At 47.5% G+C, this 26,039-nt stretch overlaps 1 protein-coding gene across 1 annotated transcript in view; it reads left to right on the top strand.

The window, feature by feature from the left end:
* Nucleotides 1-25,578, top strand: part of GNAI3 (G protein subunit alpha i3) — a 34,179-nt gene extending 8,601 nt beyond the window's left edge. The window contains exons 2-9 of the mRNA XM_075722535.1: nucleotides 8,806-8,848; nucleotides 8,952-9,093; nucleotides 12,313-12,470; nucleotides 19,580-19,708; nucleotides 22,175-22,304; nucleotides 23,142-23,295; nucleotides 24,124-24,337; nucleotides 24,440-25,578. Of these exons, the coding sequence (XP_075578650.1) occupies nucleotides 8,806-8,848; nucleotides 8,952-9,093; nucleotides 12,313-12,470; nucleotides 19,580-19,708; nucleotides 22,175-22,304; nucleotides 23,142-23,295; nucleotides 24,124-24,314 (947 nt within the window). The 3' untranslated portion in view covers nucleotides 24,315-24,337; nucleotides 24,440-25,578. The remainder of the gene's footprint in view (nucleotides 1-8,805; nucleotides 8,849-8,951; nucleotides 9,094-12,312; nucleotides 12,471-19,579; nucleotides 19,709-22,174; nucleotides 22,305-23,141; nucleotides 23,296-24,123; nucleotides 24,338-24,439) is intronic.
* The last annotated feature ends 461 nt before the right edge of the window (nucleotides 25,579-26,039 follow it).

Below are 26,039 nucleotides of genomic sequence, written 5' to 3'. Positions count from 1 at the left end.
TCGGCGCTGCCCTGCGTGGAGGCGGTCGCCGTGCCAAGTGCTCGAAGGCTTTCTCTTGTGAGGCACCTGGTGAAAAAACTCTCCCCAGAAGCTTGAAGGCAATCGTTAGATGTTCAAAGCCTTGACGTAAAACAAAGCGAATGCCCTAACAGTGTCAAGGCAAAAAGAAGGCGGCTTACAAAACATAATGCTTGGGTGTTCAGGGGTTAATGTTCATCACCAAGGCATTTACAGTTTTACGGTTTCAAGTTTAATTTTTCTGGCTTACACAAACAACATTTTAAGGCATGTTGAGTGGCTGAACGATATATGTAAGACTAATTCTTTCCCTGATTTGTCTCATATGGGGACGTTATTAGATTCGTACGGAAAATAAATGCAATTGCATGTAGCACGAAGTGCCTGTGATCCGCTGTGAGCACGTGAAAGTGAAGTGGAAACGTGCAGCTCCTCGGCGGGTGCCAAGGGCGATTCACGGGCTGGGCTGGCCAGAGCCACCTGGACACCGCTCTTGCATCGCTCACCTCCGTGCTGGGAAACCCTCCCCGGGGCTGCTGCTGTTCCTGAGCATCTTCCAGGTACCTTCTGGGGGGAAAAACTGTACCAGCTGCAGCCCGGGTAAGCCAGCAGGCGAAGAAGTACGCTGCGTTTGGCTTGAAAGGCTGCTGAAGTGATCCTAGGGCTCGTGTTACTTATGTTTTCAAAATGGCATTCCTTAAACAACCCTCCGTTTTTACATCATGCAGAGGCAGCGACAATTTCAAGTGGTGTGTCCTGTAACATTGGCTGCTCTCACCTCCAAAATTAAGCCTTAGTCAGCCCATATGCCCTATTTCATTCGTATATATTGTTTTTTCTGATGTGTAGTTAAAGCGTAAGTGTCAAGCTAAGCTGTTCTGGTTCCTGTTGACTTTTCTAACAATAGCTGTATCTTCTGTGGTCTGGTGGTATGACACTGCTGCTCCTTTCTCTGATGTTTTTTCCCTTTTTCCTGATTCCCAGCGCAGCTCGCTCTCTGCATTTGATTCTGTAGTTTGTCGAACCCCTCTTGGCCTTGTGATATCCGAGAGCTTTCCAGGGGTGCATTGAAATAAAAAATCTTGGCAGGGGGAGGTGGGGCGAATGTTAGCAGGGTTGGCAGCTCACCCTTGCTTAGAAATGCACACGCAAGAAGGTAGGGATGTCAGGATTTGAACGTACTACGATGAGGTTAGAAACCAGGAGGATGGAAATGGCAAAGAGGAAGAGGACCCGATAGTTCAGCTTTCCAGAAATGCGGCTGCACAGGTACACGGGCTGCAGGAGGGTGTGTGGGGTGTCGAAGAGCCTTTCCAGGTGGAATACAAACCAGGAGGGCCGCATTGTGGGAAAACTATCTTAGCAGCGTGTTTGTGTATAAGGGGAAGTATTTGTGCTCACTTGCTAGGGTGGGATGTTGAATAAATGTTGACAAAAGGAAACATCTGTTTTTCAGGGAGATATCCATCGGGGTTTATGGTGATTTGAATAGCTCCTGCTCCATGCTTGCAATGGATCCCCTGATATTTTAGGGTTTGGACTCCCAACAGCTTTGTCGTGCCATTGCTTTGGCCCCTTTCTAGTCTGTCGGAGGGAAGATTGTTCGGGTTTTTTTTTGGCTTTTGCAGGTGGGCTGTACCTACAGCCAGGTGATTCGGTGTCACTTCGTAGCTGCACCTTAGCACGAAAGGGTCGTGTCATCTTCCCAGGTCTGTAACTCAGCCCTGCAGCTTCAGGCTCGTCAAGTGAAATGTCTGGGGTTATTCCTGGCCTGTTTTAAGAGGGGATATTGGAAACCCTAAGAAATTCCCATGGATTTTGTAGTTCAGCAAGGCTTGCAGCATCATCCTGCTTCAGGAATGGTCTGGCAAAGTTTCTGCCAAACCCCTGCTGAGATTTTAAAGCAACGGGCTGTTGCTGTAGTTACAAGCTGTGCACGCTCTCCTCTAGAGGCTGGAACTCAGAAACATGTCAGTCTGTTAATTTTTATCTTCCTCGCTTGTACTTTAATGGATATTCCAGGTGCATCTCTTCTGTGTCTCCAGTAAGAATTTGTTTCAGCAGTGACCTGGTTTCTCTTCAGAAACTTTCAGATGCTGCAGGGCTTTTCCCCTTAATTGCAGGGGGGAAAGAATTCCTCACCTGAAGTACAGTTTAATGCAGTTTTGATACAGCTTTAGAAAAAAAAAACCACTTCAGATTGTTTGTACCTTCTGAAGCAGTGAACTGGATGCTTGTGTCTGGAAGACGTAGATAGTCTTTGACCTATCCTCCTTGTTTCCCAAGCAGGGTGAGTTAAGTAGTGGGTTTAAAAGCAAACATTTTATCCAGAGCGTAGCTGCGTAGACCTGTAATTCCCAGCCTAAGCTGTGTTTTGGTAGCTTGCTTGTTGCTCTCTTCCCTGTAATCTCCAGCTCATGGACATGCTGAGTCGCTTGACTTCCCATCTCCTGCTGCAGGAAAGCCTCTGGCTTCCTCAGGGGAAGTGGTTGGATGATAATTTCCCCCCTTTGTATGCATCGCTCTCCCAGGGCCAGTACTAATATGGCTTGAAAGCTGCTCAGGTTCCCTCCCTTCTCCCTTCCCCCTCCAGAGGGAAAAGGGATCTGGCTGTAGGACTTGTACAGGGCTTGCCACCCCTGGAGCCGGAGGGAGTTCAGCGCTGTCTGATGGTGCCAAGCTCTCCCTTAAGCGCTTGGGGTGTTATTTGGATGGTTTGGGGTGAGCCCTGGGGGCCTGCAGTGCCTCCCGGCTCGGGCTGGTGTCTGGAGGGAAGGGTTGCTAGCTGAAGGATGCGGTGAAGAGCAAGGAATTTGCTGAATTCTTGCAGTGCGTGCATCGATCAAGCGGGGCGAGCCACTACGACAGAAAGCAGCAAACGCTTTGTAACAGATTAGCTGCTCTTTGTGTCTAGGGTGTGCAAGCAGAGCTGTGGCATAGGTAGGTTTCTTGCTGCTAATTTGGGAAAAGAGAAGTTCAGACTTCTGAAACAGTTTTTCCATGGAGTTACGACATCCGCACTTAGGTCAGCCTCCGTTTCTTGTGACGAAACGTGATCCCTATGTAGCTGTGCTAATCGGAGCAAAAAGGAAAGGTTTGCTTTTCCTTTTACAGTGAGAAACATCCCAGTAATGCTCTGACTTTCATATTTTTTGAACCCAGTAAGATACAGTGTCATATTTCATGATTTTTGAACTTTCTAGCTCCCCGTCTGGTCCCTGCCTGTGATCCCAGAAGCTGGGTGCTTCGCCTGCAGGGCCCATAAGAATTTCGATGTAACTCTATCCACTCTCACTTGTCCTCTTAATTTCTAATGCAAAGCATCGGTTTTCTGTAGGCTGGAGAATGTTTCAGTAGCATTTAAATTCCTACTTACCCCCCCACACACACGCTAAAGGTACTTGACTGAGGGCTTAAGCCACACTGTTAAATGTAAACATGGTGCATCAGGGTAAATCAAGCTGCGTGATAGCAGGGAACAAAGGGTGCAGATTAAAAGCTGTTTACCGGGTAGGTCCAATATGGATCTCTTTATGCAAACCTTTTACAGCCACTCCAGTGAGTTGGAAAAAGGAGAATAGCAGCTTGGGCGGCGCAGTGCGTACATCTGCAAATGTTTAGAGAAGTTTCAAGCATCAAAGAACAGAAGGGAGACCTGGAGATGTTGAAGCTAGGGCTGGGAAGTAAGAGTAGAATGCAAGAGACGTTGAAGCTAGGGCTGGGAAGTAAGAGTAGAATGCAAATGACTGTGGGCCTTGTTTGGGGTCGGGGTAAGAGAAGAGTAAAAGCAAAGGCACAAAGATAGAGACAGACCCTGAAAAAGCCTTGTGCTGTGTGGGAGGACATCGTACAGGTGTCTCAGAATAGACCAGGGCAGTGTTAATGCTTTTTTTTTTTCCTGAGCAATTGAGATGAGACCGTGTCTGACGTTGGCCATCTCATCGGCAAGCAGCTGCTACCCCAGCAGGAGCTCCCAGCAAATGATTACGGAGCTGGAGGGCAGACGTTTTTAAATGACTGTTTAATGAGGTACCTTGTCTGGATGGCTCTTGCAGGAGCAGAGAGCAAGTCTGGGAGAGGACCTGGAACATCAGGAAAAACTCCTTTAGGAATAACGTCCCAGAGGAGGTGACTTGCTGCTTGGCTGTGCCTTTGTTGCTGTGACTGCCATAAGTGTGTGCTGTAGGAGCTAATTCTGGGTTTATGCTGGTAAGGAGAGAGGTTTAGAGGATGTAGGTCACTATTTTCTACCTCTGCCAGTCCCTTAGAAGGGTGAGTTACCAGCACCCTTTCCTCTGAGAGCATGGACTGCTGCTCTTAAACTCCACTGAAGCATGTGGGGGTTGGAAATGAGAAGGGAAGGAGTTAAATCGAATATGGTTTGAATTAGTGTTGTATAACCAACTTGGCTATGTTGTCATGGCATAATTGTATCTGATATTGTTTTGTCAGTCAAATGACAGGTAGTACAAGTTCAGCGTTGCCTGCTGCAGCAGCAGATTATTTTAAGATAATCTAAGGAGGAAATGACAGCAAATATGACGACGAGAAATAAAAGCCAGAGAGATTATGTTCAAAAGGTCTCTTCTAAATTCCCACTGCTGGGACTCTGGGTTGAATGCTGCTGTTTCAGGACACAGAAGCTTTCAAATCGCAGCACCTTAATATGGGCAATGTGGAGAATGGCTCTGAAAATTAAAATGAGGTTTTGTGTCCCTTCTGGGGTGGAAGTGCTGAGTCTATAGAGCGTTAACATTTTCATATCTGAGCACAAACATTGCCCTGCTGAGTGCCCGAGAAGCCATAGCAGGAGCACACAGATATTCCCAAGCCCTCCTTGCCATCTCTGTTAAAATCTGTGCCAGCCAGAGGAGAGGTGCAGGCATCTTGGCAGCTGGGAGAAGAGGCGATAACAAAAGAAAAACTGCCTGCTAAAGGGAAGGATGTTTCCTGCAAGCTGCTGGTTTCAGGCGGAATCTCGCCCTAGCTGGCTGCGGGCTGCAGCGAGGAGCGCTGCTGGCGTAGTGTGCTTCAGGCCCCGCGGTTTGCTTGGGTGGAAGGTGTTAACTCCAACATCTGAGCAGATTGGGGGAGATTCTGCTTAAAACATGCTTCATTTTTCGTAGCTGTTAATGCTTCTTGAATGGCTTTGAAGGTGGAATCTTGTTTATATTGCCTGTTCTACTTGAGGCTGAACTGGCAATAGCTTTTCTTTTAAGGCTCGAGGGAAAGAAGAAAAAAAAAAATGGAATTGCCTTATGCTTAGGAATAATTTAAAAGTTGAACTACTTTGCTTTGCAGACATTTAACTTGGCAGCCTGGAAGTATTTTATCTTGAGAGGCTCTAATCTGGTAACCCTTCAACCTAAACTAGAGGCTAATTGATTTAAATTGCACTACATGCCCTATCTTGGAAACCGTTTTCCTACTGTGCGGGGCAGCTGTTAGTGTTACAGTCCCTTGAGGGGGTTGTCGAGACAGATAAACTCAAGGCGGTATCTGAGCAATCGGCGTTTAAAGCTGTGGGTGCTCTGAGATAGCTGTCCTGGCCCTGGCACCCCCGGAGCTGTGCAGGAGAGGCACCGGGTACTTCTTTGTCGAACACCAGCGCGTTTCTCTTGTTGCCTCTCTATTTTCTCGTGCAAAATGGATCCAAAGAAGCCGCAATCCTTGCCTGGCCATCCCACCGTGGAGATACAACCCCACAACACCTTTAAATGGGTATAACGACTTAAGGCACAGTTTGACTTGAGTTTCTTCCCATTTGGCAGCCTGAGAACCTGCCATGAAAGTGCTTGTCCTACTGTGAAAGCTCTCACTGTGTGAAGAGGCTGATTTGCATCTGCTCTCTTCAGCCACCAAGAGCTGTAAAAATATTTGGCGGCTTGTTTGGTTTGGAGCTGTCTATGTACAAATAGGAAATGCACCTTCAGCTTGAAAATGACCTTGTCTGATGTTGGGGCAACTTTCTGTTGTAATTTAATACAGCAATGGAGCCTCAGGAATCCTCATCAACATCTGGGGACTGACCGGGATGAACTTGGGAGTGGAAATACAAGTGCAAGGCTGCGAAGGCTGCGTTGTCCTCGTTCGGTCCTGGATGCCGACGACAGGTCTGGGCTCGGGTTGGCGCGACGTGCTCGCCGCTGGTGAATGAGCTGCTTGTATCTGGCTGTTGTGTAACTTCAGAAAGCAGCAGTTGTGTTTGCTCCTTCCCAGCTGCCGCTGTAACCTGCACCTTGATGTTCCTGCCAGTACTTTCAATTCCCTTATCAGCCAAAAAGGTTTTACTAGTGATAGTGGAAAGAACCTGAAGGAATGTGAAGCAAGCAGGCTAAAAGGTGTACGAAATTTCAGGCAAGGAAGTAGTTTGCACCTATTGCACAGACCAACCCAGCAAAGCAACCTCTCATCTTCAGGGGTTTGATTTGTTGGTTCCTCTGCCCATTTTGACATGAAGTTGTGAGACTAAGAAGAGAATTCCGCTTTCTTAAAAAGCGCTGCTGCTTTTGCACCCTGTTCGTGGTGCTGTTTCTAGGAGCTGGCCTTCCTGAGGCCTCGAGGATGCGAGGATGAAACTGGAATGCAGTGTTGTCCTCTCTGGATGTTGCGCGAGGCTGGGGAAACACTCTCCTGGAAGCTGTGCTTCCTGAAGGTAGCACCAGAAAGCTTTTCTGCTTTTTTTTTTTTTTCTTTTTTTCCTGGAGAAGTATGCCACAGCCCAGTTTTCACAGCCTGACATTCCTGGAAGCTGGTCTTTTTTTTTTTTCCTGTTGGTTTGATAATCTAAAAATTATTTTTCTCTTCTAACAAAGCTCGCCTGGCTTGTAGCAATGCCGTTCTGGGTTACACACTGCTGCGTTGGGTAGACTCTGCAGGCTGGGACATCTGGTGCCTTGATGCTAGAAGTGAAGGGGAGCTTGGGTCTCTTAGTCCATCCGGGATCTCTTGAGTCATATATCCAAACCCAGGCAGGCTCAGCTTCATTCCTTTGCCTTCAGCAAACCCAGTTCTGCAGCTCAGAGCGAGCCTTTTATGCTGAGGAACCCTGAAGCCAGCGGCTGGTCGGGCTCGTTCGCGGTGACTCCTGGTGTTGCTGTCACATGAGGTAGAGTAATCCAGGACCTGCGCTTCTGCTGCCACGCGGTAACACCGTGCGTGCCTTTCACACGCTTCATGGCTGGGACGGGCATGCGTGCGGGCGGTCCAGCTCAGCTGCTGCTGACTGCAGAGCCCAGGAAACTGCGATAACGTCATGGCTTTAAGTCCTGGAGTAGGCGTCCGCCGCACCGAGCTGCGCGAGCATGTCGGCTGCTGCACGGGTGTGCAAAGGTGGTTTCTGCCTCCTGCCTGTGGGAGGGGGGCGAGGTTTGTGAGTGCTCTGTGGTTCAAGAGAAAAAGCTGTGAAAAACAGATTAACTAGCTGCTGTTTTGCAGACAGACGGGGATAACTTGCCCCTCCCCGGGTCTGCAGAGGTTTGGCAAGCCCCAGGTTTCTCTCCCTTTCTTTGAAGGAAGGCTGTTTGCAGTGCAGGCATGTCCAAGCGCCAGAGCCTACAGGTCTGAGATTTCAACTAGAAATCATCCTGGCGCAAAGGCTCATTTCCGAGTTAAACCTGTGGGTCTCTTTATCCTCGGTTTCCCAGAATAATAATCCTTGTATTGTGGGAAACAATAGAGAATAGAGCTTGTTAATCAATTAAAATTTGCCTTGCGTGTTCTGTGAGCGGATGCGTATGGGTGTGCCACGGTGAAGGTCCCAGAGTTGCCTGGTGGCTGTGGAACCAGTGTTGGCAGCTGAAAGGGTTGGAGCAGGAACCCAGGTCCCTCATCGTCCTGCTGGTGATTCACAGGCAACCTTAGCTGCCACTTCAAGTCTAGACAGGTATCTTCTCCGGATTTTGCCGGAGCTGTTTAAGAGGTATCTAGCTCAGGAGTGATACCGGTGTGCTTACCAGTATGCTGTAGTAATGGATTGTGGGAGCGCACCTAGTCTTTCCACTGTGGAAAAAACGCATCCGTTTAAACGATTACGGGCAACGTTTGGCTGACTTTGTGCTAAGTGGAGGAGGGAACTTGCAAGATCCATTATGGTGTTCCTGCTCTGACATAGCAGTTAGTTTCTGGGCTTTAATGTCTTGAGCTGCTTCACCTGGATCTGCAAGAGCAATTTGTGCATGCTTTTGAGATCTGTTCTGGGTCTACTTCTTTTCCACTCTGTATCATGCAAGATTGCTTCCAAATTAGATGTTCTTTGTAAAAAATGCTCTGGGATCTGTGATTGCATCCAGCTGGTTATTCAAGGCTAATGCTTTTATCTGGCATGGCTCAGTAATGGTGGGTAGCAGCTGATGATGTTGATGCACTTAGCTGCAGGGCTACCTCAGACTGTAGTCGCTGAGCTGGAGGAGAGGGATGGTAGAGAGCCTATGAGATAAATCCTCATCCCAGTTTTTCAGACCTGCCTTCCAGGTGGCTAGCCTCAGTGATCAAGAAGTGTACTCTGGAAATTCAGAAATTCTAGTTTGGTTTTTTTTTTTTAAGCATAATGAGTGTCAGCATCTGTAAATAAAACCTGGGAAGGACGTACCTGTGGATGTGCTCTTCAGTGATCCCTCCCAAGGGGCTGGGACAGCTGCTCTGGAGCTCTGTTACCGACAGCAATGCACAAGAAGTATCTTACTCCAGACCCCATCAACTTCTGTACAGGAACTGGGAAGAGTACATTCCACTTCTCTTTTTAATTTCATGTGGTTGTTAACTGGATTTTTTTTTTGTGCTTTTTAGGTGCTGGAGAGTCTGGGAAAAGCACCATTGTGAAGCAGATGAAGTAAGTGAGAGTGCAAGCACGTAAACCGCGTTTTTGTGCGACATGGATCAAGAAATCTGTGGTGCCTTTCTAGTTTGGGAATGACAGCTTGGTTTTCTTCCAGGATTATTCATGAGGATGGCTACTCGGAGGAAGAATGCAAACAATATAAAGTGGTTGTCTACAGCAATACTATCCAGTCCATCATTGCAATCATAAGAGCCATGGGAAGGCTAAAGATAGACTTCGGGGAAGTTGCCAGAGCAGTAAGTATTTCACATATTTCCCTTAGTCCGAGTTTGTGCTGTGAATTGTGTTAATGAAGCCTGGAAATTCAGTCCACAACACTCACAGTGGAAATATGTTTGTTACAAGATACAATAGTGAAAGACTGTTGATAAACTGTAATGTATTACCAGTACCAGTACAAAGTGTCAAATATTTTACTGAGGTTATGGGTAAGAACCTTTACTACCTTGAACGCTCAAAAAAAAAAAAACCCCAACCAAAACCCCCAAAACTTTGTCCAAGCTGTTTGAATTTTTAACAGATTTCTTAGGTTTTGTTTAAATTGCTTGACATCAGTCGTCAGTAGTGTTTCACAGCATTGTGCCAGTTAGTTTTGAAGCTGAGCCAAATAAATCTTAATAATTTTCACTACTCTGGTTTGTCCTCTTAGTTTTTTGGGGTTCTGAGACCCTGCTTTTCCCCACCCATCCAGTTCTGCTGATTCCTTGGGCTGTTCCTAGTATTCACCTTCAACACTTCAGGACGGTAGAAATTGAAGTCGGGAGGTCTTGACCCCCGTGGTGCTGGGGAAAGCACAGACAGAACGGGGAGTCAGGGACTCCTGAAGAATGTGTAGGAGAAAGGAATTGCATATATCAGCATAGGGCAGTGGCTGTGACTCTTGCTATCTGGCACTAATTCCTCGTGCTTACAGTTAATATACAGTAGGTGAAGGAACCTACTCCTGTTTCTTTGTGATGCAACCACAGGTATTTTGAACTTACGATATAAAGCATCCTGGCTGAAGGGCATATCTTCACTTCCATGTTAACCTAGGCTGTTGTTCAGCTGCTGCTCCAAATCCTCCCTGGCGTTCACCTCCACCTTTCCTCCGTGCTTGTCGAAGCCGGGTGGTGATCTCAGCCTAGCTAATGTAGCTGGGAGGAGGAAGGTGTTAAAATCCAAGTTTCTTTCTCGGTTGACCTGCCCAGGCTTAGCTGGCTTCGCAAAAGCAGCACAAGAGCCGAGTGCCAAGAATTTTCTCATGTCCCAATCCACCCTGAAGGGCAAACAACTTGCCACACTTTCCTGGGAAAAGACCAAGGGTAACTAAATGGACTGTCTGGCAGCAAACCACAGCAGTGACCTCTCAGCATAGCACCATATCCACAAGTGCTGTACCCACGAAGACTCATAACTGAGGTCCGCCTCTGTTGTGGCAATCGGACCTTGATTAAATGAATTTAGGTGCCTGTTGCTTGTGCTAGGGAGGCACCCTTTGGAGTAGCGTATGGACTTGACTCTTGCCTGAGCTTAGGCACACGCTGGGCAGTATGGTTTAGGGTGTAGGTGAGAGGAGCCGATGTCAGGAGGAGACAGTCTGAAGTTCAGAACTTGCTGGGATAGTGAAAGGTCTCTTATGTCTCCCGAAAGGAAGCTGGCGGGTCTGGTCACTGTAGAAATAAACATCAGTGTGGGATGTAGGTCAGCCTGTTTTTCACTTTCAAAATCTGCTTGTTAACTTGCAGAAGGGTGAGGTCCTGCTCTAAGACTTCTGAGAAGAATTTTTCATGCTCTAGGGCAAACACTCAAACCCTGATCAGTCCATCCCATCTCCTGATGAAATGCTTTCTTAAGAAATCGGTTTCCCTTACTTCTGACAGCCATTGCAGCAAATGGCAAGTCCTCATATAAACCTCATATTAAACCTATAATCATCCAAAACCTGCTTTTGATACTGAATTCTTCCTTGTTGCCATACTGTATGACATGGTAATAAAGGTTTTCCAGTTTAAAAACTATTATTTATCATTCATTAGTCTATAGTAGCACATGGACATTCTTACCTTTCCTTTGAAACGCTGCACCAGGTTACTGAAATACCATGTTTCCGATGTGAATGCTGCCTGTTACTTTGGAGCGGTGGTCCCTTGCAGCGATGGCGTGACAGAAGCGTTGTGTGCCACCTGTGATCACTGTGTCTCGCCCCATGGGCTGGAGCTGCTTGCCCAGAATTTCCCTTTCCTGACTGCAGGAAAAAAATAACTTGATGATTTGGGGGAGAAGACTGGGTAGACAGCATGAGAGAAGGGACCATGATTTGTTAGAGCAGTTAGAATCACAGAATTGTTTAGGTTGGAGAAGACCTTTAAGATCATCCAGTCCAGCCATTAACCTAACACTACCAAGTCCACCACTAGACCAATTAAGGGTAGAATAATAATTAATTTCATGTTTCCTGGCTTGGTGGCTGGATTATTTTTGAATGAAAGTAAAACTAGGAATCATTAAGGTTAGAAAAGATCTCTAAGGTCATCAGTCCAACCATCAACCCAACACCCCTGTGCCCACTAAACCATGTCCCCAAGTGCCACGTCTGCCCATTTTTTTGAACACCTCCAGGGATGGTGACCCCTCCACCTCTCTGGGCAGCCTGTTCCAATGCCTGACTACTCTTTTTGTGAAGAAATGTCTCCTAATATCCAATCTAAACCTCCCCTGGCACAGCTTGAGCCCATTTCCTCTTGTCCTATTGCTTGTTCCTTGGGAGAAGAGCCCAACACCCACCTCCCTGCCCCCTCCTGCCAGGAGCTGCAGAGCGATAAGGTCTCCCCTCAGCCTCCTCTTCTCCAGGCTGAACACCCCCAGCTCCCTCAGCCGCTCTCCACCAGCCCTGTGCTCCAGACCCTTCCCCAGCTCCGTTGCCCTTCTCTGGACACGCTCCAGCACCCCAATGTCCTCCTTGTGCTGAAGGGCCCAAAACTGGACACAGCATTCCAGGGGCGGCCTCACCAGCACCGAGTACAGGGGCACAATCACCTCCCTGCTCCTGCTGGCCACACTATTCCTGACACAAGCCAGGATGCTGTTGGCCTTCTTGGCCACCTGGGCACACTGCTGGCTCATGTTCAGCCACTGTCAACCAACACCCCCAGGTCCTTTTTGGCCAGGCAGCTTTCCAGCCACTCTTCCCCAAGCCTGCAGCGTTGCATGGGGTTGTTGTGACCCAAGTGCAGGACCCAGCACTTGGCCTTGTTGAACCTCATGGTTTGGGCCTTGGCCCATCGGTCCAGCCTGGCCAGATCCTCTGCAGAGCTTCCTACCCTCGAGCAGATCGATGCTCCCGCCCAACTTGATGTCATCTCCTGCGTTGCTGCAGCCCCTAGGATCGTTACTGATGTTAAGCCTTGCTGTAATCTGTAAAGGTATAACTGGATGTAGATCCTAACTTGTTTTGATTTCCCCTCTTCCTGCAGGACGATGCCCGTCAGTTGTTTGTATTAGCTGGAAGTGCGGAGGAAGGCGTGATGACTGCCGAGCTAGCTGGCGTGATTAAGCGGTTATGGAGAGATGCTGGGGTTCAGGCCTGCTTCAGCAGATCAAGAGAATATCAGCTTAACGACTCTGCCTCATAGTAAGAAACTGTTACTAGCTTCTGGGCCTTCACGGCGAACCAAAGGGTGTTCAGAAAGGGCCGGTGTGACTGAAAGCGGGGTGGTCCTTGGGTCCCCCCCCGAGGGGACAGATGGAAACCCTGGTCTGACTGGTTGGGCTCACAGGGCAACTTGGTGCTTTAGCTCGTCAAAGTCAGTTTTACTGTTTGTCTTCCCTGTATGTAGTATTGGGGGGGGGGGGAACCCAAAACCAACACATTCCTTATTTTGCGCCTAGGTGAATTTGCCGATCTGTTTTTAGTGGAAGAATAACTTAGCAGCTTGCTTTAAGATGGCTTGTTACAGCAGGTGATCAGCGATGTCACCTTCGTTATCCCTACAGAAAGGAGTAACACCTCCTGAAACCAAGCTCCTGATTAAACCACCAAATTTATGATGAGCAACCATTTCCAGTTGTGGGAATCTCCTGATATCGGCAGATCAATATATTGAATATACTGGCGGATCGAATATTCACATAGTTGTCCTCCTTAACAGCTCTCACTGCGCTTCTGTTCCTGTGCCTGGCACCGCATGGGCAGCGCTGCAGGCTGGCTATAAACCTGCTTATTGTTCTGTTTCTGAAATGCACGCAATTGCTTAACAATTGGGAAGTTACGACTAGATAAATAGCATGGAGCGCTGTAGGCTGCTGCTGGCTGGTTAATGAGGGTTTTGACTAAATGCCTCTTCTGTTTCCAAGAGGCAGGTTAGCGCAGGGAGGGGAAAACTATTTCTTTTAATGAGCAAAACAGTTGTTGCTTTTTTCTTTTTTTTTTTTTTTTTTTTTTTTCCCCTTCCCCTTTTTAAAAAGTCATGTGCTTGGTCTCTCTAGAACAAATATTTGAAACTCTGAAAGGATGATTTTGGGGTTTGGTGTGCGTCCTGATTTCCAGCTGAAAACATCTCAATTTAGCCAAGTTTTAAGCCTTTGAAAAATTAGTTTGGAAGTGCTTTATAAAAAGAAACTTCAGATGTGTCACAGCTCAGTTGCCTGCAGGCTCAGAGCATATTTTAGCTTGAAAATAAGGAAGAATTTTTCTAAATTTGTAACACCTTGGCAGGCTATCATGGATTTAGATCAAGGTAAATGAGTTGACAAGAGGAGGCTTTCTCAGATTCGCGTGTGCCTTTACAGCATGCAAGGAGGAAACTTCAGATTCAAAGGGAGAAAAAAGGAGAGATGAGGAGGGGGATGAATGAGGGAATAATTTAATGAAAAGGTATGGAGAAGAGAAGGAAGGCTTAAGGAGTTCTTGAGCGGAGGATCTCGGGCAGAAAGCGTAAGTGGTTGAGTGGAGCTTAAGCAGGAAGCTAAGGATGGGGAACCTTGGCTTTGTGGTCTTGACGGTCAGCTTTGAAAGAGAAGGAGAATGAGGGCAGGCTGGAGAAAACAAGGTAGAAATGGGTCAGAAACGGCAGATTGGGGAGAGAGGGCGTAAGCCTGCTCGGAGGTGCCCCCTTGATCTGCCTGCCTTCCAGAGACTGGATTTTGGAGGGTTGTTCCAGTTCCTGAATACCTGCAACCCACTCGTGTCCAGTTTCTGGCCCTGGTACGTGTAGGCACAGCTGCTGTGACGAATTGCTCTCACGAGCTGGTGTCAAGTCTGCGTGGCAGAGAGATTTCAGCCCAGTGATGACCCGTGTGGCATTTTTCTGATACGTGCATCAGAGAATTTTCCTTCCTGTCCTAAAACCACAGGAAGTTGCGCTAACGCAGTGTTATTTTGAATCGGTAGCCAAGCAACTCAGCAGTTAGGAAACGCTGCAAGTGGGTTCCTTTAGCGCAGAGCACCATCACGCAGTTAAAATCCTGTTTTCTCCTGCAGGACCCCCATCTCACCAGTGTACAGGATGAGCTGGCCAGATGAGCGTTCAGGTTTTTTTTTTTTTTTTCTTCTTCGCTCAGTGCGTGGCTCCTGACCTGCCTTACCTTCTGGTGTTACCCGAACAATTCCCTTGTCCATGCTTAAAAGATGGATTTCTTGCAATCCCTTCTTGCGGTGGTCACGTAGGCACTAGCTTTTGTGCACAGTTCTCTTACGGGAATTTCACTTCCCTTCTCCTTTCAGTATCTCCTACAAATGGGACTGAAACTTCAGGGTTAGCAAGCAGCCTTTAAATATGTGCCCCATTTGAGATGCCTGGTTTTCCAGCTGAAATTCAGTCTGGTGCTGTGTTTCAAGCCTGGTTCTGGCTGACTGGGTGCTGTTCCTTGCTTCACATCGGGCCTCTGCTGAGGCACCCAGAAAGGGGGAGAAGGAAAAAAAAAAAAAAGAGGAACATCTGAGTGATTGCTTGTGAAAATTAGGTGGCATCAAAAACAACAGTGCTGTGGCAGAGCCAGGGTTTTCAGGGCATTTCGAATTGTTCCAAAAACTTTTCTTCCCTGCTGTTTCCTGCCTCGTTGAGCGCTTCCCCTTGTGCGGGCGCGGATCCTGCCCATCGGGGAGCTGCCCCGGCAGGCAGGAGGCCGTGTGGGAGGAGAGGAGGCAACCATAATAACAACGGTGTGTCGTAATCCATAGGCAGTAGGCTGGGGTAAGCTCCCAAAGATAACCACTTGTGACAGTAATCCGAATGATCTGTCCTGGAATCATACTGTTTTGCATGTTTTCTTCTTTTTTTTTTTTTTTGAGAACAGTTGAGTAACTCTTGGTCTGTGGATGTTCAAGCACTCGTGTAAACACTCAGAGTCTTCTCCAGCCACCATCTGGTAACGTCCCTCTTGCAACCGCCCTGCTTTTCTGGTGTGATATTTCAAACACATATATTTTTACTTGCCTTATTGCAACTTCCTGTTTTTCTTTACCTGTGACGTGAGCAAACAGCTCTGTAGCTCACCGCTCCTGTCTCGAGTCAAGGCTGCGGAGAAGCGTTTCAGACCTTTGTGCACAATTCTCGGTGTAATAGCTACGAAGAACAAAAACCTGGTTTATGGTGCTGCAGTGTGGATGCTGAGGCGTATTGCTGTCTTGCGCATCTTCAGCTACCTCTGATACTTGGAAATGCCGGCAAGCAGATAACGCTTTAAAATATTTTAGTTGCTGGTTTCGCTCCTCTTTCCGAAGTTCATGCGGACACCAGTCTGCAGATGCTGTAGGTAATTCTCTGCAGTCTCTCAGGCAATTAGCATAGTTTCTGATCAACCATTCTCTATGCTGGCATATCTTGTCTTGTTCCCACGTGGCAGTTTTGGCCTGAATTCCCTGACACGATGCTGGATAAAACCTAGATTATTTCCATGTGTGTTTTTTTTTTTTTTTTTCTCCTCTTTGCTTTCAAGCACTAGGTTGCAGAGCATTGTCCTCCCGTTTGCATCCTGATGCTTTCTGGTGATTCTCCTCTAGTAGCACCGCCTTGGGATCACAGCTCAGGCTTTTGAAGCAGGCTTTTTCATCTGTGGGTCTGTCTTAGCTGGCCCAGATGAGCGTTCAAATTGATAAAGGTCATGCACAACATTCCCTTTTCCTGGAGATCCCGCTCTGTTAGCTTTTCTGCTTTGCTTCATCTGCCAAAATCCAGCTAAACACGAGGGGAGAGGGGAGGCAGACTTCTGTGAAAGAAATGCGTCTCTTAAATACAGGTTTCACCAGGTCTTCCCCCATTTTCTTCTTGCTGGAGGAAGACTTGGCTAGAGATGATTAATTCTGTATGAGCTGTCAACCTATGTAGGAAGAGTACTGTTTGCATTTTCAGACTGGCACAGGTGCTGGGGATAATGTTTCTTGAAAGCTTGGTGTTTGGTGGCTGCAAATACCGACCCGCCTGGGTACCAAACCTGCATCTTTCTGCCCTGGTCTCTCCTCTCCATGGTGAAGGCTGGCTTTTGTTTGCTGCTGCGCCTTCGGGCGTGATGGTGACAGCCCCTCCTTTCCTCCCTCCTGTAGCTTAGGCAGCGGATAGCCGTTCATAATAAATGCTTTGTATGAATCTTTCAGAGCTTTCAGAGCCATTTTTGGCCTTGAAAGCATTTTTCCAGCGTTAAAAGGAAACGTGACTGAATAGTTAGGAAAATACCATGCCAGGGTTCATGTGAGTGTGTGGAGGAGGGGAACTCTGTTATCTTCACCAACTGAAAGCTGTCCATCCCGCTGCTGCGGTCAGTCTGTCTTGGAGCAGTCTGAGCGTGAGATGGGACGACACTGAAGCTGGCAGGTTTTCTGGTCGAACTGGAACTACAGATCCTTGCACACGCAGGTATTGAACCAGTGCCAGCCTGGCACAGGGTGGCCTGGGAAGGCTTGGAGGGTCACTAAGGCAAACACGAGTTACGCTGTAGGCTTTTGGTCAGCTTTTTTTTTTTTTTTTTGTACTCGAGCCCTCATTTTAAGGGTGAAAAAAAGAAGGAAAACAAAACTGTCTTTTTGCAAGCTTGTATTTGCAAGGTGGTGTTGAAGCATGAGAAATAGTTGGCTCTGTAAACACAAGGATCCAAGGTGGGGAAGAAGTGTTGCAACCTCAGCGTATGAAGAAAGCGTGGTGGCGAAGGAGATTGTGAAAAGGGATTCAAACTGCGTGGGATGTAGTAAGATTCAGTAAGGTATATGTTTTCAGTTCCCAAAACAATATTTGTGAGGAACATCTTTAAACTTTCAGACAGACTGTGGCAAGCTGCGGGTTATGAGTCGCTCGAAACCATGAGTCTCGGACCGTGCTTTTCCAGTTTTTTCAAGTTCCACTAAATCTGTATGTGGTAAAGGGAAACAAGTGACAGTCTGCACGGGCTGGGCTCTGCAGCCGGGCGTTGTTGGGTGGGCAGGCTGCTTCAGCCGCCTCCGGCAAGGCGAGGATGGCTGGAGGAGGCTGCGTGCACATGGGCTTGGGCGGCTCTTCTGCTACCGAGAAATCCCCTGTGCTGGATCTGATGGGGCCCTGCAAGAAAGCTGGAGAGGGACTTTTCACAAGGGCGTGTAGTGATAGGACAAGGGGTAATGGCTTTAAACTGAAAGAGGGTAGATTTAGATTAGATATAAGGAAGAAATTCTTCAGTATGAGGGTGGTGAGGCGCTGGAACAGGTTGCCCAGAGAAGTTGTGCGTGCCCCATGCCTGGAAGTGCTCAAGGCCAGGTTGGATGGGTCTTTGAGCACCCTGGTCTAGTGGAAGGTGTCCCTGCCCGTGGCAGGGGGGTTGGAACTAGATGGTCCCTTCCAAACCATTCCATAATTCTGTAATTCCAACTGCTTAGGCATTTCCATGGGTTCTGGTATTTATTTGCCCTTTGAATCTCCCTGGAATTGATCTGGCAAAGCTTATTTTTCAAGGCAGCTTGCAGATCGAGCACCACTTAATCTGATACACCTTGTTCTCCTGACTGACATGCAGGTGGCACTTTGCAATTCATTTGGTGGGAGTTGCCTGACTCCATTCACTCCTCACTGGCTGCCTAAAAAGCCTTGAGCAGGAATTATACCAGTTCCACTGCCGAAACTTCTGATGCTGAAAGCTGGCAATTAGGAACAGATGCTTTACAGCTTCAGCTTGCACATTTATCACTTCAGTGATTCAGGGCAGCTGTGTGACCTGTATCAAAGCCAAGCTGTTAGGAGTTGCTGGGTCAGTTCTTCCATCAGCTTTTGAACCACTGTGTCCCAGCTAAACTCATACTGGAAGGAAAGAGAGGGGAGGGAAAAATCTGGGCATGTTATTTCCTCAGCAGAAGTATTTCTTAACAGAAGCCTAATGAAGGTAAGTACCTTCCAAACTCTGTTTTACTAAGCTGAAATTAAAGCCGATCCCAAGCGTGAGTTTTGGGTGCTGCGTTTCTGGTCAAAGAGCAGTTCACAAACCCGTCATCCCATGAGAGAGGAATGAGGGGAGTTGGCCCTTTCTGGGCTAAAACCGCTTGCAGATACCAGCTCTGAGAAAAGCCCCGCGGTGCCGGGCGAGCACAGGCAGGAGGCTGGCAGGTAGGCTGGATTCTTCTGGGGTTTGGAAAATAGGTCAGCGCTCTGCAAATATGCTGGCAGTCCTGGGGAGAGGAGATGCTGAAGCTGACGGAGGAGGGAGATGGCGCTCAGTACGTTGCCTGCTCGGTGACGGAGGCACGTGGAAATTTTGGAGCTCCTGGCACAGCTTTCAGGCGCATGGGAAGGAGCGATCCCTGGCTGACAAGGGATCTGTGGTAATGCTTGGGAGGGCAGGGTTTATTACACCAGTGTAGAGCCGCTGTGCCACTAAAATCTCACAGTTGCATGGTACCGTATTGATTAAAAAAAACCACTCCCGATAGAGACGTGGCCGTAGCTGTTAGGAACAACGCTGCTGGCAGCTGCGCACGAACGCGGCTGAACGCTTGCCTCCCGTCCCTTCCCAACGGAGCTGGAGCAACCCTCGTCTCCTTTGCGGAAAGGAGGCCGTCGCCTTCCCCTTAACAGGAAAAATGAGCTCAGAGGTGTTGCTGGCTGGAGCGGGATTTCTGACGCTGCTGGAAATGATGTGTACCTCTTGCTTATGTGCCCGAGAGCTGGACTTCAAAGGCAATCTGCTGCAGTTGGAATTAGCTGGGGTCTCGACGGGCGCGTTGCCTTGATGCTGCAGAGAAACGGCCGTGCCGTTGGGGAGCTGCACGCGTTGTGTGTTACTTTGCTCTTGCTGAAGGAGGTGAATGAATCTGCCTGGTTTGGGGGTAGTTCTTGAGGCTTAATTCTTTCCTCCTGGTTCATTTGATGTATCCTTGCCCTTTAAAAGTGAGCCACGGGATTTATTGCCTTGTGCTTTGATGCGAAAGACCTTGAGTACTTTGAATTGCCCCCAGAGATACCAGTCTTGGCATGGCTTCTGCATCAGCAGTACTTCTCGTGCTAGCTTATCAGGCTTCACTCCCCAGCTAGCTGAACTCCACCCAACACATGCTGCAAGGTCATATGGGGAGGTGTTAAAAAAAAAAAAAAAAACACCCCAAAACAACCCAACAAAATCAGCCCTGGGATAGACCCAAGGGGGTTTGTTTGCTGTATGTTCGAGGTCTGTACTATGTGAAGATAATGAATAAATTCTGTAATGACTTTTCTTCTGCAGTTTATAAAAGATTCATGGTGAGCAAGCAGACTAAAAAAAGCGCATCTTGTGTTGTCTCTTCTGGTTTAGTTACCTAAATGACTTGGATAGAATATCCCAGCCGACCTATATTCCGACTCAGCAGGATGTTCTGCGGACCAGAGTTAAAACTACAGGCATTGTGGAAACTCACTTCACCTTCAAGGACCTGTACTTCAAGTAAGTGAAGGGCAGCGCTCGTCCCTGTGGACTGCGGTGACTTCTCCAGTGCGCGGTGGTGGTGGTAGGTCCCACACCTGCGCTGCAAAATGTCTTGCCCTGTTTTTAACTGTCCTCCTTGCCTCCGTTACACTCCCTCTCTACTGACATTGCTCACTAGAGATACCGGTTTGACTTTTCTTTGCCTTCTTCTGTTCTTTTCAGCCGCTTTTATGTTGGAATCGCAGACACAGGTACTGACTTCTTGCTTACAGGATCCAAAAAAAAAAAAAAAAATACTAAAAGGACACTGACTCCTGGATTTTGAGTTTGAATTTAACCCCTTCCTTTGACGCGGGAGATAAGAGCTCTCCCCGCAGTCAGTCTTGGCTCTGGGCTGCATGGTGTTCTCCACGAAGCTGTAGATGACTGTGCTGACTGACACTTGCTGCGGCGCAGGAATGGGGCCTGCAGAAAGCGTGCTGGGGACTGGCTGCCTTTGCGTGACACCGCAGAGGATGGGACTTCCCTGTCCTCTCTGCCTCCTAAATTCAGTCCCTGCAGGGCTCGGGTATCGAGCCTGGTCTTGGCAGTGTCCCTTTACGTATCACTAACCCAGCTCCCTCTAACCTCCGTAGCGGCTGCTAGCCTGCAGTTTAGTTCTCCTCCCAGCTCTTGATCTGCTCGTTAGAAAATCCTCGCTTCGGATCCCGAGTGCGCTGCTGACGAACAGCCTGGAGCCCCGCAGGGCGGGCATTCGTGTCCCGTAATGTGGATGGAGGAAAACGCAGTGCCTGTATCTTGGGCGAGTTCCCTTTGTCTGTGGCAATGTTTTCAAGACTTTGTTGCTCATGGCCTTTAAATAAGCATTTGTTTGCTTATTTTTAGCTTGTGCTTGAAAACAGTTTGAAAGAGCTACAGTGAAAATCCAAGCGTTGCTTAGAAAATCTGATTCATTTGCACGCTTTTTTGGGAGAACAGTAGCATTTTGGCTTCTGAACTGTCTTAACTTATGAACCGTTTTAACAAAAATGCCTAAACACTTTGCATCGCCGAGCTATTTACATGGCTTCTGGTTCGGCCAGGGAAAACTTGTCTTCCGTCGTGATGTATTAGGATTAGTGTTTCGAGCTGCAGTGTGTGTGGTGCTCTTTTAAAAATCATCACGTCTGACTAATGGAAGAGTGAGCTGGAGGTAGCAGGCATATTCCGTTTAATCATTAGAACCCTTCCTTTAAAGTGAAATGGCTGAGCGCTCGGAGGCATGCCTCCCTGATGCAAAGAGGAGAATCGCTCTTCCCAAGCCTTCCTGGAGTCATTGATCATGTGCAGAGCTTGAGACACGAGGTGTCTCGTCTCGGAGGGATTTTGCTCCACAAAGGAAAGCATTAATACATCTTAAACCCTGAAGCTGCCATCTTTCCCGCGATGTTAAATCTCAGACCTTAATAAAGGGCTGAGGTAGCCTCAGTATAACTGTGACTCGAATTTGGATTAGCTTGGCAAAGCTGAGTTGTCAGGGATGCTGCTCCTTTCCAGATGTCTCCACGCTAACAGCGGAGAGTAATGGCGAATGATACAGGCTGAGTAAATAGCCTGTATCGGGCTCACAGAGATTTTCATCTTTCCTCCTGTGGTCCACGGGGACGGTTTACCTTAAATAGAAGATTGGAGTTAGCTGAACGCCACTTCTGGCTGCCTTGTCTGGCACCATTAAATTGCATTGCTTTTGGCCCACCCTGGGCAGTTTCTCTCTTGTCTGCCTGTTTGCTCTGATAGCAAATCAATGTTTATGATTTTCATAGCTCTCGGATATTGACTTGTATCTGGCTTGATTTAATTAAGTCACAGTCCATCAGAACATCCTGGGCAATCCTGCTTTTCATCAAAATATTTTGGTATCCAGGACACTTGCATCTTTTTTTTTTTTATAGACAGAAATCCTGGAAGCAGCTCTGCAGCCTTTAAACTTCAGTAGCTCACAGATTTTTTTTTTTTTTTTTAAATACATGAAACTGTTTAACCCCATTAATTTTTTTTCTGGGTCCCAGTAGTAGCATGCAGGTAGTACGTTCCAGATAATCCTTTGTCAGACGCAATGTAAATTAACTGGAAGAGCTGACTATGAGTAGGTGTTTGGAGTCCAGTCAAGCAAATGGATTGTTGCTAAGGAAATAGGAGACGGAGAACAAAATAAGCATGCCCTGGTGAATCAGCAGACTTCTGGATAGCGATGTAGGTAACGTCTAGTTCTTCCTGCTGAAATTGCTCCAAAGAGAAGAATTCTGGTTTTAAAATCCACTCTCCTGAGAAAGGGAGGGCTCAGAGTTGTTGGCCTTGCTGAGGGAAGGCTGTGTACCTGTTTTCCCCTAAACCCTGCTCGTTTTGAAAGTCCGTAGCAGAGCCTTCTCCGTCCCCTGTGAACGGTGTGGTGGCCGGGGAGGGAGGTCTCTGTAGCTTCTGAGACCGTTCTTCTGCCTCTCCCAGGATGTTTGATGTTGGCGGCCAACGGTCGGAGCGCAAGAAGTGGATCCACTGCTTTGAAGGCGTGACAGCAATTATTTTCTGCGTGGCCCTCAGCGATTACGACCTTGTCTTGGCCGAGGACGAGGAAATGGTATGTTATGGAGGAGTTACCGGTGCCTGGCTGCATGGCACGGTAGAGGAAGGGAGGTGGAATCATGGGGTGGGCATGTCTCTGGCTTGCTCCTCTTGTTACAGTTGTTCAAGGGCAGTGAAGATGAGCACTTCCTTGCAGCAGCCTGCAGTATGTTGCCCCAGAAACTGATAAACGTAATGTGTAAATGAGTTTTTTCTCCACGGCCTGGTTACAGGGAGGTGCCTTGAGTTGTCCCTGCAGCCAGTTCCCCTAGGTGTGAGTACCTCCGTGGAGGAACAAACACATCCCGGGGGGTTACAGGGTGAGGAGGTGACCATGGTACGGGTCACCTGGATGGGAGACGCGTGCTGCTCCAGAGCTACTAAACCAACCACTTGGATTCTTGCGTGGTTTTGGTCTAAACCGGTGGGCAATTTTGCAAAGGGCGCACCCTGTTCTGCATTTACCATGGCCTTTCTGTTCAGAGACTCCTAAGCTGTATTGACAAGCATGCCTTTACTTTGTATATGTGGTGCCAAATTCCTGTTTGCCATCGTTTTTACCGTAGTAACGTTCATAACCAGTCAGTACATTCCCTTGCTGAACCCATTGCATTGAGACTCTTTTTCCCAGTTTGTCATGGGTACAGTTTCAATCTGTTACAGTTGTTGGCAGCATTAAAATGGCGAGTGAGCAGTTTAGCCCCTGCTCTTCCTGATGAAGTGGTAGTGAGGCTGTGGCAGTGACACTCGACTCTTTCGTCTGGCCTTTGTAGGAAAGCCCGTCTGTCCCCCCACCCCGTCCTCCCCTAATAACTCTGGAATGATGCATCACCCTTCTCATTTTGTTTTCCAGAACCGGATGCATGAGAGTATGAAACTGTTTGACAGCATTTGTAACAACAAATGGTTTACAGACACATCGATCATTCTCTTCTTGAACAAGAAGGACCTGTTTGAAGAAAAGATTAAGAAAAGCCCGCTAACGATCTGCTATCCAGAGTACACAGGTAAGGCTGGGCTCGTGAAGCTGTATTTTACTTGTTACCAGGGCCAGGAATGAGTCAGGCAAAGCCTACACGATCCACGATAACTTAAAAGCTTATCTTTTTCCCTATTCCCTTAACTCTGTCTCTTGGGCAGCATCTCTGGGCTGTGAAGTTAGCTGATAGCTCATTTTCTCGGAAGAGATGCGGTCATGCATGTCTGGTGTGGAACAGCCTTTGTCCATGTGTTTTATGGCCTGAAATACAAATATAAAGTGTTGCACTCCAGCAAATCAAGGTCACTCCACGTTTTCTACGTGTTATTAGGACAATACTTTCATTTAACTTAAATTTTAGAGGCTAGGAGGCTTATCCGCGTCCTGGGTATGGCACTTGTTCACCCTGGTGTGTCTGTGTTTCAGCGATGGTCTGTCTTGCGGCCCTTCCCTGCCATGGCCCCGCACGGACGTGATGCTCTACCTAGTCACTGCTCGAGGCATTAAGATTTTTTTTTTTTTAAATGGTCCTTCCTTCAAACCTGCTTGTCCCTGTCATTTGTCACTCTTCTGCTATAACTACGTGTTTCTAGCATGCAGCATTACCGTAGCCAGCGTACAACGTTCCCTTGTAGTGATCTCTGGGCAGGGAGGCTGGAGCCTTGCAGAAGTGAGTGGCTTGTCCAAGGTCACTGACCAGAAGCTGGGAATAGACTTCAGGTTTACAAGAAGGGGTTAATGGTGGATTTGGATTTGTAGCTGGATAAGGCAGATGGTTGCAAGCAGCTTAATATGGACTTAAAAGATCTCTCTGCTGTGAACTGCTGGCCAAAGTAAGGGATCTTATCTTTTTCAGGCTCCAACACGTACGAGGAAGCAGCTGCGTACATCCAGTGTCAGTTTGAAGATCTGAACCGGAGAAAAGACACCAAGGAGATCTACACACACTTCACCTGTGCCACTGACACCAAGAACGTGCAGTTTGTGTTTGATGCTGTTACAGATGTTATCATCAAAAACAACCTGAAGGAATGTGGACTCTATTGAGAAGGAAGGGGCGTGGGAAGAAGGTAAAGCTGAGCCGCTCGGCCGCTCGTAGCGTTTAAGCGTTGCACGCCAGCTCGCGTTGGCTCTGCCTTGCACCTCACTAATGCTCGCTGTTTTCTTTTCAGTTTTTATGATGTGGCGTTTTGAGAACCAGACTCTTTGCTGCCTCACGGGGACAGCTGCAAGCATGAACAGGACCAGGGAAACAAACAAACAGCATGCAGAATCGTTGCATTCTTTAGCACAATCTTCTGTATTAGGGACCTTTTTATTGATATGGGATGTTGAAGTTAGGTCAAGATGGAACAACTATTAGTGTGACTAGATCATCCTGGCATCGTTTGGATGGCGTAATCTCAAATGTGTACAGCTGTTGTGAAGTTGAGGTGCTGGATTCCAGACCTTCGATATGTAGCTTTCTCTCTTTCTTTGGTTAACAAGCCACCACTAGTCTGTTTTTAAGGTTTTTTCCATCAAGAAAACTGTAACTTTACTAAATCTTATTTCTTTATTTGCAAACAAATCTTGTTTTAAAAATAAAAAAAACAACAACAACAAAAAAATCACTTAACTATGCACATGTGACCAGATCATGCAGAAAGTATTCCTCTTAGCAGGAACTCTTTGTTTTTAACACTTGGTATGGTCAGGATTTAATATTTCTGCAACTACTTAAAGGATCCTTAGAGCTCTTATGGCGATAGCTTCGGCTTTTTCTGATGTGTAATTTGTTACCATCCTGCTACCATAAGGCTTTTGAATGATGCTCCTGCAGCAGGACAAGCGAGTCTTTTTAGCTTGTGGTTAGGGGTGAACCTGGTTTATGCTGATACCCAAAGCGAGATTCGTTCTGCCTGGTAAGCATAAAGCCAGCTTCGCGCTGAACGTCGACCCGCGGCCGTTGGAGAGATGAAATGCTGAGCTCCAAACCGGATGGGAAACACGTGCTGCTCCAGAGCTACTAAATCAACCACTTAGATTCTTGCGCATTTTTTGGTCTAAACTGGTGGGCAATTTTGCAAAGGGCGCACCCTGTTCTGCATTTACCATGGCCTTTCTGTTCAGAGACTCCTAAGCTGTATTGACAAGCATGCCTTTACTTTGTATATGTGGTGCCAAATTCCTGTTTGCCATCGTTTTTACTGTAGTAACGTTCATAACCAGTCAGTACATTCCTTTGCTGAACCCATTGCATTGAGACTCTTTTTCCCAGTTTGTCATGTGTACAGTTTCAATCTGTTATAGTTGTTGGCAGTATTAAAATGGTGAGTAAACAGTTTAGCCTTTTCTAGTTTATTCTTAAGTTTTCCAGGAGCGTTCCCCCGCCCCGCTGCTTTTTGTGCTTTGCTGGAGAAGGAAGGTAAGCGCTTCAATGGGAAATGGGTGTAATTAACGGGACGGGAAGGTTCCTCGTGCTTTATTGCACATGACTGTCGGCGCTCTCTGCGCAGCCAGTTCTGCTGCTCCCAAACGCTCGGGTTGTGCTGGCACAGATGGAAAACGGCAGGCATCCAGTCGTTCATCAGGATTATTGGCGGATGGTGAGTTTACTGCTTATTTATAGCACGAGTCTCACCGCCTCTTTTGTACCTGATGGGAAAATGACTGCTCTGGCCTGCTGTTACGTGATGTAGATGTAACCTGTTTCGAAATACAGAATGAAACACTTCAGGGATGCTTGTGGTTGCGCTGTAAGTGGCTACCCCGTCGTGTCTGCGGGTGTCT

The sequence above is a fragment of the Pelecanus crispus genome, chromosome 17 (genome assembly GCF_030463565.1).
Source record: "Pelecanus crispus isolate bPelCri1 chromosome 17, bPelCri1.pri, whole genome shotgun sequence".
In the NCBI taxonomy this organism is placed as follows: Eukaryota; Metazoa; Chordata; class Aves; order Pelecaniformes; family Pelecanidae; genus Pelecanus; species Pelecanus crispus.
Note: the sequence above shows the minus strand (reverse complement) of the source record. Positions and strands in the feature narration are given on the sequence as shown.